Raw genomic sequence first — 12204 nt, forward strand, 5'->3', positions numbered from 1 at the left:
GAATGCCAACAGTATAACAGCGATGAGAAGGCAGTCAGCAAGAGAATATGCATATGAAATACTTATCTCAAAACAATTTCTGATCTTTCCATTTTCAGAAGCAATCCAGATGAACTTTCATTCTGAACAAGATATTCAGATTTACTTAGAGATGTTTTCAGAATCCTGTACTCAAACAGTATCCACAGGAGTTTTATGGACTTTAACACTGGATAACTCTGCAATAACACAGTGAAATCACAAAGGTACGCACAGAGCTTGAAGTGCAGCTCAGAAATTTCTGGGAATGAGAACAGTTCTTCAAAAAGTCACTGACTTTTTGGTGTGATTACCGAAGAAGGCTTGACACCAGCAATCCTGAAAAAGTCTTTGATATGGTCTATTATCCTCTTTGGTATTTGTGTGGATATGGTATTTCCTTTGAATTGGTCACTCACTGACATGAACCTCAAGACTATTTGGTGGACTTGGTACTGTCAACATAGAGTTCCCTGTCACGAAGGATGTGAAGTACAACTTTGACTTCTAAAATATTTGACTTTGGAAAACAGGTGGTGAGATTCAGTTCAATGGGGAGAAGTTTGTCAGGGTAACCTGCCTGAGAACACCACCATTATAGGGGCTTCATCACAATTGATCATTCACTGTTTTGAGAAAAGAGGAATGTCTCTCGTATTTGAACATATTCACTATAGTTGAACAAACTCTATCACATGTGAGCATGAGCCAGCAATGGGTTCTTGCAGCCAAAAAGCAAAAGGTATTCTGATTTTCACTAGGAGAAGTGTTGCCAAGGTTGAGGAAGGTGACCTTCCCTTCTGTTCACCACTGGTGAGGCCACACCTGGAGTACTCTGTCCATTTCTGGCCTTCTCAGTACAAGATAAACACAGAGGTACAAGAGAGAGTCACTAAAATTATTGAAAGACTGGAGCATCTCTCCTATGAGGAAAGGCTGACAGAGCTGGGACTGTTTAGCCTACACAAGATAAGACTCATGGGGCATATCATTGCTGTTTACAAATATCTGAACGGAGTGTGTAAACAAGACTAAGACAGGCTTGGTGGTGTCAAGTGACAGAGAAGGTAACGGGGAAAGCCTGAAACAGGAGGTTCTGTGTGAACAGAAGGAAACATTTTTGTTGTGCAAGGGACTGAGCCCTGGAACAGGTTGCCCTTGGAGAAATGTAAAAGTTGTGTGGACATGATACTGGGCAATCTGTTCTAGGTGACTTTGCTTGAACAGTAGGTTTGAGCCAGATGACCTCCAGAGTTCCCTTCCAGCCTCAACAATTCTGTGACTCTGCCAGGGAATCCAATTACAGCAATAATGAAATCCTCAGAGTTTCAAATGTTACAGGAGATCTGAATTTTAGTCCTACTGAAGATGAACTATTGAGATGGGAACTAGCTGCACCTTGACTAAAATTGTAGACATCATTCCATATTAACATTAATAAGGAAGCTGTACATACTTTAGTGAGAACAGCTATCCGGAATCCATTGTTGTGGCATGATCTCAGACTGAGAAAGAGTAATGTTTCAGCATGCTGAATCAACAGCTTTGAAGACAAGGAAAAGGATCTATCCTCTGATTCCTCAGTTAAGAGGTGGAAAAAATCCTGATACAATAATTGTCAGGACTGGCAGCAGCCCTTTCTAGTGACCAAAATGCCCCACTGGAGGAATGGGAAGTAATATTTTCCTTGATGAAAGCCTATATCTCATGAAAAATTGCATGAAAACTATCATGAGAAGAGGAAATTTCCCCTAGATGTTTAAGGCAAATAAATCTATCTGGGGGCAACTCAAGAGCCAGAAGATAGCTCTGTAACAATGAACCAAAGCTCTGCTATGCAGAAAGGGAATAGAAAAACTTAAGCCACCTACATATGTAATTCATATTGTTGGGGAAAAAAATCAATAGCCAAATTCAATTTTATATTTTCTCGCCTCTTGGTCTATTCTACTGTGATAGTTTCTGTCATATCTGAACATGATTCTGAAATCCTTTACAGGCATTCTGCAGTGCTCTGTATTCTGGGGCGGACTTTGCTTTACAACTCCAAGCTATCAGACAGTGCTACTGAATGCCACATCCTAGAAATGATATATATATTACAGTCTGTTGAAAGAGGAATTTAAAAGGCACACCATATAAATAGTGGACTGATCTGCCCACTGTGTAAATGAATCTCAGAGCAAGAGGGGAAATACTGCAGAAAACTGAAAGAAAATCAGTTTGGGGATATGGAGATGGAAAGCACACTTGTAAGATGCAGATGTGCAATCCTGAATGAGATACCATGAAGACGAATGCTGACGTAAATCTTAAAAGCTCTAGGCAGGATTTCATGGTAATAGTGAACAACTAATGAGTGAATTAGATCCCTTGACCCAAAAACTGTCCAGAAGGCAGAAATGTCCTGGTTATCAGAGACTTAAGTAACCAGACTCCATTTTAACATAGGGAAAATATTGAGCATCAGGATGAGCAAAGCCAAAAGAAACTCAGAAGACTGGTTGAGTACAGATATATTTCTTTGTACATGTGGACAATTACTTTAAGAAATACTGATTATTTTTTTCTGGTGCAATAGAGCATCTTACACAAATTAGAAGGATACATAAATACAGTTGCAAATAATTTCTATATCTTATTTAAAATGTTCTAGAGTTCTTAGGTAGATCTGTTTCACTTATAATGCTGTACTTATGCAATTATAAACTTTTGTTGTCTATACTACAGCAGACTTCAGATTTATAGACAATATTCACTGCTTTACTTCCTAAAGATTTCATTACCTTGGATCATATTTTCCTGGAAAAGTGAACACTAATATTATATTTGGAAATGCTCCCACTGCAATATTTAATGAAAAAACAAAGAAACAAACAAAAAAAACTTGGTATATTTTCATTAACACAGTGAGCTAAAGTCTGCTTGAGTTCACATCAATGGATTATAGATTGATTCCCTGGCTAAGTTTTCTGTATATCAAGTATAGGGAACTATAACACAAACTGTGCCAAGTGTATAAGAAAACAGTCCCTGCCCCAAGTAGCTTACAGCTAAATACCAGTACAATGTCACAGCTGGACACACAAAACAAGCAAGGATAGAAGGACACTGCCAGTAGGAACACCAGGATACAGAATTCAACTTGGTGTACAATTTGCAGGCTCACACAAAAGCATCAAGGGTTTTATTAATCAGAGATTTTTTTTTAACCATGTCAATATACAAGACCTTGTAATCGGGTCACTTATCAAGTCCTTATTCATAGGCATTTTACTATAGTTTTGGTATGGATTTCAGACATAATCTGAAGGATGGAATGGTAGCTTTGCAAATTGATTCATGGAATATCCTCCATATATAGTGACAGCAAAAGGAAGGGGCATAGCTCTTTGCAGGACTACAGTGATAAGCAATGAAAATTGTCACCATTACTGGAACAAACAGGGAAGGCAAACAAGATAGATAATAGGTGGATAAGCAGATGGGGCCAAGTTTTAAGGTATTTACAATTATAAAATTACTGTTTACATGAAACACACTGAACTGTGCAGTATCTTATTTTACTGAGGGCCCAAAATCTATCACTCACCCAAAACCTGTGTATTTTTCATATGTTTCAATTTAAATGAAAACTTCAAAGCATAAAGAGATGAAGCAGATTTCTATTGCCCACTTCTAAATAATTTCAGATTGAAGGATATTGGATAGACCTGGGAAATGAATGAAATGTGTGATTAATTCAATCAAAAATTAAATTCTATTATTAGTCCAAATATTTGCTATAATTAAAATTGCTCAGGGTGTACAGAATCGACAGACAACATGGCTAAACAAAACTTCCCATTTAAACAAATAAATATTTACAATTACAGAGTTATAGCAGACAGGCTACTTCTATAATTGTCTCTCAACATTCTGAGAGCTCTTTACTGCTGATAAGCTGAATTTATTTAATATGTATGAACAAGTACAATTTTATTTACCATATGGGATTATACTTTGTATATTGTTCTTTCCCAATCAGTGATGCAGAGCAATTTAATTAATATTAAAAGAGCTGAGTACAGTTTTAAGTAACAAGCTGATACTGTATGCTCTGCTCAGTTTAATAAGCTGCCAGTAATCATCAACAAAGAATTTTCAGAGGTTATGGAAGTAATAAATTTGCAGTGTGTACAGAGGCAACTTGTCAATATGCTAAGATGCTTGAATGAAAGGGAACATATTGATGGAGAATATCTATACCAGTGAGAAAATAAATAAATGATATTTCCTTATGGCAAGTAGGACAAACAGAGAAGAAACAAGATTACCCAGTGCAAAAAATGAAATAAAAAAAATTCCCTCTGCCTATGAATACCTCAGCAAAATAAGAATATAAACTATTGAAAAGAAATTAGATATTTTTTTTTAAAGGGAAAGAACTCCTAGAATTTTAGTGCAGATGACAAACATGATTATTACTAAAAGAATATCTAACTTTTTCAAAGAAGTTTGTACAAAATTTGCAGCCACTACATTTTTTAAAGACCAGGGAAAAACTTTTGGTATAACTATAGATAGAAATGGCTTAAGAGAATTCACAGCAGTGCTAAAATTATCTGGATTACATAAGAGGAAGAACACATTTCATAAAACCATTGTGTAATATTCAACCCTCATATAACCATCAGTTTGCAACTTGCCATGACAGGCACTATTTTTCTTAAATGATTCTATGTCTTAAACATCAATTCAGGCATCAGTTCAGTCAGTTTCTTTCTTTTTCCTCATTCACTTACTAGAGACAGGAGAGAAATTATACATTCAGAAACACATATTTGAGGTTGCATTATATGTTGCTTTAGCATTAAACTTGAAGTAATACTAAAGGACAGCTGAAACAACAGAGCTGGTTATATTAGCCTTTGCAAGTATATCAGTTTCTAGTAAAGAAAATCAAAAGCAAATTAAATTGGAAGCATAATGGTAGGCAATATTAAGCAAACCACAGGAAAAAATGTTTCTGTTTGAAACAGCCTGAAGAAAGTACCAATGCTAATTCAAAAGATACTACAGCTTATAAAAGTAGTAAAATTATTTCACCACATTTTGATTTTGAAGGAAATTGTGTATAACAATTTTAAATCTTAAAATATGTTAATATTTTCTAGTTTGCTTTTTTATTCTTTTTTTTTTTTTTTTTCTTAATCCATCTTTTCTTTTCCATTTCACATTTTTTTTTCCTCAAAAGTTGAAAAACATAACCTTGATGGAATACCAGGAATACCAAAAGTCCATAGAATCCAGGCGCAATCTTTCTGTATAATAGGGAATTTTATGTACAAAGGTGTTTGATTAAATGGACCTAAAGCTTAAAATGTTTATAGTTTAGGTAGATTTCACAAGGTTTATTAAGTCACCGATTGGTAAGGAATGCCTGGATGTGATTCTAAAATAGATATAATTATGCTTGCTTGGTTGGTTTATCTGAAAATAGATACAAAATTGAAACAACCTTAACTCAAAGAATATGATATATACTCAGACAACAAGAAGGCTACTTTAAATCTGAAGATAAAATACACTTTAAACTCAAATAAAGTGCTGTCAGCCAAATCAGGAGAAATCACTAAAATGGAGGCAAGACTTCACACATAACAAAACCAGTTTCTCTGTAGATAGAATGCTGGGACACTTTCCACTGGAAAGAATTGGATGTAAAATTTACTACTACTGTAACTTATATCTGTTCCCATCTGTGTCTCTTTTGTTTAAAGTTACCCCTTTTACACCATCATAGTTTACTGTATATAGAACTAGATGAATCAAAAAGCTAACAAGTTTGAGTCAATAGCTGCAAGAATATATTGCTATAGAATTTTGCTTTAGCTTCATACAAGTGTTTAGAAAAAATTTATTTCTTACTAACTTTGGATCTAGAATCGGATAACCCTGGGAAAATGAGTTCTCAGTCAAACACTGTTTCAGGCTGCTATGCCTGCTAAGGGCCATAGCTTTAGCAAGTCAGCTTAGTATAACACAAGCAAATGTTGTAAAAAAAAGTAAAAAACCTATATTCTGACATGAGCAGTTAATAGTATTTGTGTATCTACATGTCTCAAGACAACATTAAAATATACACTGAGCTTTGAAGACACATATCTTTCTTGAGTTATCCCTTTGAACACATCACTTGGGTCATAAAAATAAATCTGTATTATATATCACCTTGCAGCACTAATGAAGTAAATGCAAGAGTATTTTAAAAGAAAAATATGTAATAAGTTATTTAATTTGAGTAACATTCTAATGATAAAGTAAGGAAAGAAAGGAATAAAGGAGGAAAGGAGGAAGGGAAGAAAGAAATTACACACTAACTTGGCAGCTGACATCCATTCCAGCCTCCAGAAGAACCTGTACAACAGCTTTGTGGCCATTACGTGCAGCAAGATGCAAAGGAGTGTGTTTTCTTGTATTACAGTTCATCAGGTTTGGATATGCCTTGATGATCATTTTTACAACACGCAGACGTCCATAAAGTGCTGCCAGATCCAGAGGTGTTTCTAGTTTGTTGTTCCTTATTGTAGGGTCTGTTAGCTCTTCTAACAGAACAGCAACCACTTCTGAATGACCATATTGAGCTGCACAATGCAGTGCTGTTTCATTTTCATTGTTCTGTTAAAACAAAACAGAAACTTCAAAAATTCATGTTTAATCACACAATAGAATTGCTAGACTTCTATAAATTGTCTCCATGAAATCACTACACAGGCACAGTTTGCAATATAATGTATGGTAATGTATGTTAAATGCTTCAGGATGACTCCACTAAAATTTTACTAAAAGAAAATTAATGCTTCAGCTCTGTGGCTCTCAAGCAGAGCAGGTGGCTATATGTCCATGTCATTCCCAACCCATTTTTAACAACATGTCCCAAAAAAACTAGTTGTTCACGATATACCAAAATATGTAAGTATTCTTGATTCAACTGTTTCTCTTCGAAATACTCTGACGCTTCTCTCTTTTCAAGGTATAACTGGTTTTAAACCATAGTAGTTTGTTATTAAAGTAGTGAAATTACTGAGAAACACTTTGTAATGACAATATATCAGGCACAAGGCCAGCTTCATATACAATTATTATAAAAGTTACTATCAAGGAAATCAAAGCTTGGCAGAATGCAAAATAGCAACTGTAGGTATGAGAAAGTATTAGTATATCACAAAAGCAGCAAGTCTTTCAGGGGTTCTCAGGGAGATATGTGTGTGCATTTAAGGCATATGAGTATTTGGATGCTGGGGATTGAAGAATTTTTTGCTTCATAAAACAATGCCCCCCAAATCTTTCCCCAAACACCACTTAACCATCTTAATAAATAAATAAATCTTGAGAAGAAGCAGTATGTTTTTTAATTGTTTTCTGCAGTTCTGCCTGTTTACTTGCAATCCCAGATAGACAAATTACTTCAGGCAGAGAGGAAGGAAATAATTTACAGAGCTCTCTGAATCCTGTATGTCATCTATATTATTAATATATCTTATGTAGTCTCTATAGAGACTTTAAATAGACAGAGACTATCAGTTTTAGAAGTATGTACACTGAATACCTCTTCTGATACACGATTTATAACATTTTGTGACATTTTTGAAAATACAGTAAAAGCTGAACACCCATAAACTAATGTTTCATTAATAAACAAAAATAATGTAAATTCAGAAAATATACTAGAGAAAGACAGAAATGTAATTGTAAAGAAAGAAGAAGAGATAAATCTGAACCTATAGGCCATATTTCTCAAGAAAACAACTGAAGATAGTTCTAGGGACAGAAAACTGAAAAAAGAAGCGATTTGTCTTCTGAAAGACAGAAAGGGTGAGAAAATCAGAAATGAAGCTTTGGCCTCTTATTCAAGAGCGAATTAGGATAAGAAAATAATGTTGCACAGTAGTATATAGAACTATGGGAAGGGGGGAAACTTTTTTTCCTTTTGTTAACAGTGTTTCTACTTTTATAATCAAGAACTTAAACCCGGGGTTTGTAGTTTTAACAATATTGCTGTCATTTTAAACTCATCTTCTAAATTAAAATTACTCAGGTAGGGAAACAGAAAAGACAGATCAATATATTTAGATGAATTATTGTTGCAGACAATTCTTCAGGCATCTGCAACACCATATAAGAGTCCAGAGACTGGAATATGTTTCTTGCTAATTTGCAAGATGGAAGCTGAAATGTAGGACGAGCCAAGCAGAAAGTGAAAAGATTACATTGGCAAACATGGCTTAATGACTTATTAGTACTTGAATCATTACGCATTATTCAGACCACCACAAGGTCTTTCTCTAGGTTTTTCTTTACTTAAATTCAGGTAAAAATATGTATTATCACAATACTACATGTCTGCAGTGATCCATCAGCTACCTGTGATAAGCTTTTTTTGTGTTCTAGTTCTAATGTGTCCTTTATACAGGACTGGGTGAAGCAATTTTTTAATTTGCAGTGGTATACTCAGAAATCACAAGCATAGTTTATTGGAATTTATTTTTAGATTTTCAATATTTCATGGACAGGTATCTATAGATGAACAGGCAATTGCAGTCTAATTTTGTGTACAATTACCACAATTAAGTAGGAAAATGAGATAATTGCACATAAAATGGCCAATTATGGCAATTTGTACCTACAGATATTGTATTTACATATCCCGTGGAAATAGTTGCACAAAGAAATTAGATGTATAACTACTTCCACATTCTGTGAAGTAAATAGCAAAATACATGTTTCCTATACAATTGTCAAACAAATATATCTTCCAATATCTGCTTATATTTTAATTTTTTTCAAGCATTTCTAGATAATATATCTGGAAATTTGGACCGATAGTCTAAAATTGTAATTTTTAAATATTCTGATTACCTTCTCAACGAGACATAAAAATCAAATTGGCTATGGCCTTTTTTCACAAAATATGGTGACTGACCAAAATTTCCGTCATAGATATAGAAGTATAGAGACCAAGCAGTCCAAATCACTGCTGCTGTGCAGCAAACTGAAATTTGCTCCCTCTAAACTAAGGACACCCAGCTGAATTTTCATGAAAGGTTATATACACAGAAAATTATAAACAAGCATGGTGCATAAAATAATCTGTAAATCTGAACAGAAAGTTTCTTATTTTCAAATGAACATTGTTGGAGATTTTTTAATGGTTTGTTTCCTTGCATTTGCCAAATTTGCTATGTTTGTGTTAATGAAAAATCAAACTGATTCAAAATGTTAATATCACTGAAATAAAATCAAAGAAGCCAGCCTGGATAAACATGATGATTAAATTACTTACACATATGTAGTCAGAACAGGCATTGTATATATTGTGTTATCAGAGTTGAGATGTACTACCTAATTAAAACTTGATAATGCAACACCCTTCCCTCTTTAAAATGTAAATTAATCATCTCAATTCAGGTATAAAAGACAGAATTATTTTCAACTTTCAAAGAGAGAACTACAGCTTGTTTAACTGCCCTCTAAATTTATCTGCTTTGACAATGTAGTACAACTTACATAAAATAAGTCACCTTGGAGCAAGAGGTTTTAATGAGGACAGAGGACAGAGTTTTCAAGAAGGCTTTGTCAGAGTCTGCCATCTTCAAATTTAGGAAAGCAGAGAATGCCTAGCAGATAGACAGCTGGCTCAGCATTCCCAGAGAGAGCTCTAATACAGAAAAGGCTATAACAGTGTGTTTCCTTGACTGAAAGAAAAATTATCTTCCTCTACTTATTCCTCATGGAAAAATGGACATGGATGTGTCAGTCAGTGTTACAAGCTTCCCCCTTAGGTAATTTGTCTATAGAAGGTATAAAGTAATGAGAATAAGAATAAGAATAATAGCTACTAAAATCACACACACAAAAAAAAAAAACAAACCCACACCAAACAACACTAAAAAAAACTCCTCCCACAACATATGAAGATATTTTAAGAGTTGAAGTTACGTGATTTCCTTGGTCCCAAAAATACTGTTACTTCTGACTTGCTTTTTGTGCAGACAAAGCTAAGCCAAATGTAACTCTATTGATTTTGAGGTAATGTTTGTCCTCATATCTCTAAAATATCTTATTATTTTGAAGAAATCTTTAATAGATACACACACAAAAAAATATTCTTTAAGAAATTAATAATAATGTAGTCCTATTGACTACCTTTTCAGTCCCAAATGGAAACAGTTGTTTCTGAAGTACATGAACTTCATGCACTAACACTTACTGCCATGAGCAGTTAACTTGTTATGAAAATACCAATGCCTACATGCAAGTTACCACTGTGTGACTAGATCTTATATCCAAGGGCTAAATAATGCATCTAGTGCTGAAGAAACAGACTAGGATTCTTTTAGAAATTTCATATACTTCACTACATGTTAGAAACTGCAAGATAGATGGTAAGACTCAATGAGTAATATAGGAAACTGTTCTTTTCTTCCCCATCTAGAAATGACAAGCAAGCAAGACATACAAAAAAAAAAGACAGAAAGAGTAGACCAGAGTTACGCAGAAATAGTATAAAACAGAAGTTCCTAGTATTCATAACAAGTAATATTTTAAACAAGTAGTTATTCATAGGGCCCAATAGACCTCTGCTAGAAATAAGGAAGGCATTTTGTAATTCAGCTTTCGACCTTTTGTAATTTTCTTCTTCATTACTTGTTACATGGATCTCTTAATGGGCACAGTCCTGACATTTTCCAGCCTTCCTCTGGATCTGTTCTCTTCCACATGCAGCCAGAACTCATATTTCTGTTGCTGCAAACTGAATTGTGCCTTCACAGCATCACATCTGGTCAGTACTGAGGACTATGGTACGTCATTTAGATGCTGAGAACACATGACACAGCAAAGTCTGGAACCTCTCTTAAGGTCTATTAATTTGGAGGGCACATTAGCAAGTACGTTATAGAGACAATTATTGTAGCTTGGCAGTCTATACTTGAGAGATACAGGAAACAGCAAGAGAATGAATGACTCACATGAATATTATATAGGTCTTTGTAAAGCCACTATTAAACAGTGGGTATATTTAGGACTTTTAGTGCTTAGTTGTGTAGTTTGGAGCTCGTAAAGTCCATGCAAGTACTGTACAAGCAATAACGACTATAGTGTAGTGATTTTACAGACCTTTGCAAAGAATGCTCAACTCCTGTCTTATCCAAGCATTTTTACAATGAACTTGAAAAGAGAGACTTCCTCAATCACTGAGCCATTTCTTTGTCACATAATCCCAATATCAAGTAACTGAGTAAGACATTTCCAAGACAGAGAAAGGAATGATCTCAGGATGTTCCTACTTCATCTATTAGAACAGGAGTGCAGTTTCCTGAGATGTTCCACTAGTGTAAGTTAATCACTCTGAAAAAAAGCAGGAACTTCTCCTGATTGATTCAGCAAGTGGGATGTCACTCTGTTTAATTACAATGGGAATTAAAGTGTTTTCCTGGATGTCTAGGGCAAAGGCTGAACAACATTACAAGAGAAACTCTAAACACAGCCAAGAATGAGAAGAGCTCTTGGAAACAACATTGTGACTTTATTGTCCATTCTTTTTGAGGAAGTTTTCTTATGTGGTGCACAGATTTTTAAAGATTATGTGGAAAAATAGGTAACGACATCCTTATCATGTCATCAATAAACCTGTCTATTTTGAAAGTAACTAAAGAACTAAAAAGGCCACATATTTCCTTATCAAGTGCTCTCTGAAACACCAAACACTAGCATTTAGGCATCCCTAATGTTTCCAGATACATTTTCAAAACTGTTTAAAAAATCAGTTTAAGACAAGACTAACTATTTTCCTTTTTTGGTCTGCTACAACTGTAATTGTACATAGATGAAAAATTATTCACAACTTTGCTTACATTAAAAAATTAACAAACCTGAATATTCATACATATTAGGCTTTTAAAAGAAGTTGTATATTGTATCACTGATAAGTTTCTCTAAATTTGTTGTGTTTTTTTGAAGACCTACCATTCCTGATGGAATGTTTTCTTTACTGCAAGCTATCTTGCTCCATTTCTATTTTTTCCTTCTCAGTGCAGTTTAAGCCTCTGTATTCTAATCCCTAATGAACATTCCAGTAACAAGTGGTGTCCCCATAGGGTGTGTACTGGAACCAATGCTGACTAATATCATCACCAATGACAT

The 12204-nt window shown here is 34.5% G+C and overlaps 1 protein-coding gene across 1 annotated transcript in view; it reads right to left on the minus strand.

Annotated features, from left to right (window-relative positions):
- The window catches only part of ANKS1B (ankyrin repeat and sterile alpha motif domain containing 1B), a 423652-nt gene that overhangs the window by 352729 nt on the left and 58719 nt on the right, over positions 1-12204 (minus strand). The window contains 1 exon segment of the mRNA XM_010008039.1: positions 6382-6678. Within this exon segment, the coding sequence (XP_010006341.1) occupies positions 6382-6678 (297 nt within the window).

This window comes from Chaetura pelagica, unplaced genomic scaffold (assembly GCF_000747805.2).
Source record: "Chaetura pelagica isolate M959 unplaced genomic scaffold, ChaPel_1.0 scaffold50, whole genome shotgun sequence".
NCBI classification, from domain to species: Eukaryota; Metazoa; Chordata; class Aves; order Apodiformes; family Apodidae; genus Chaetura; species Chaetura pelagica.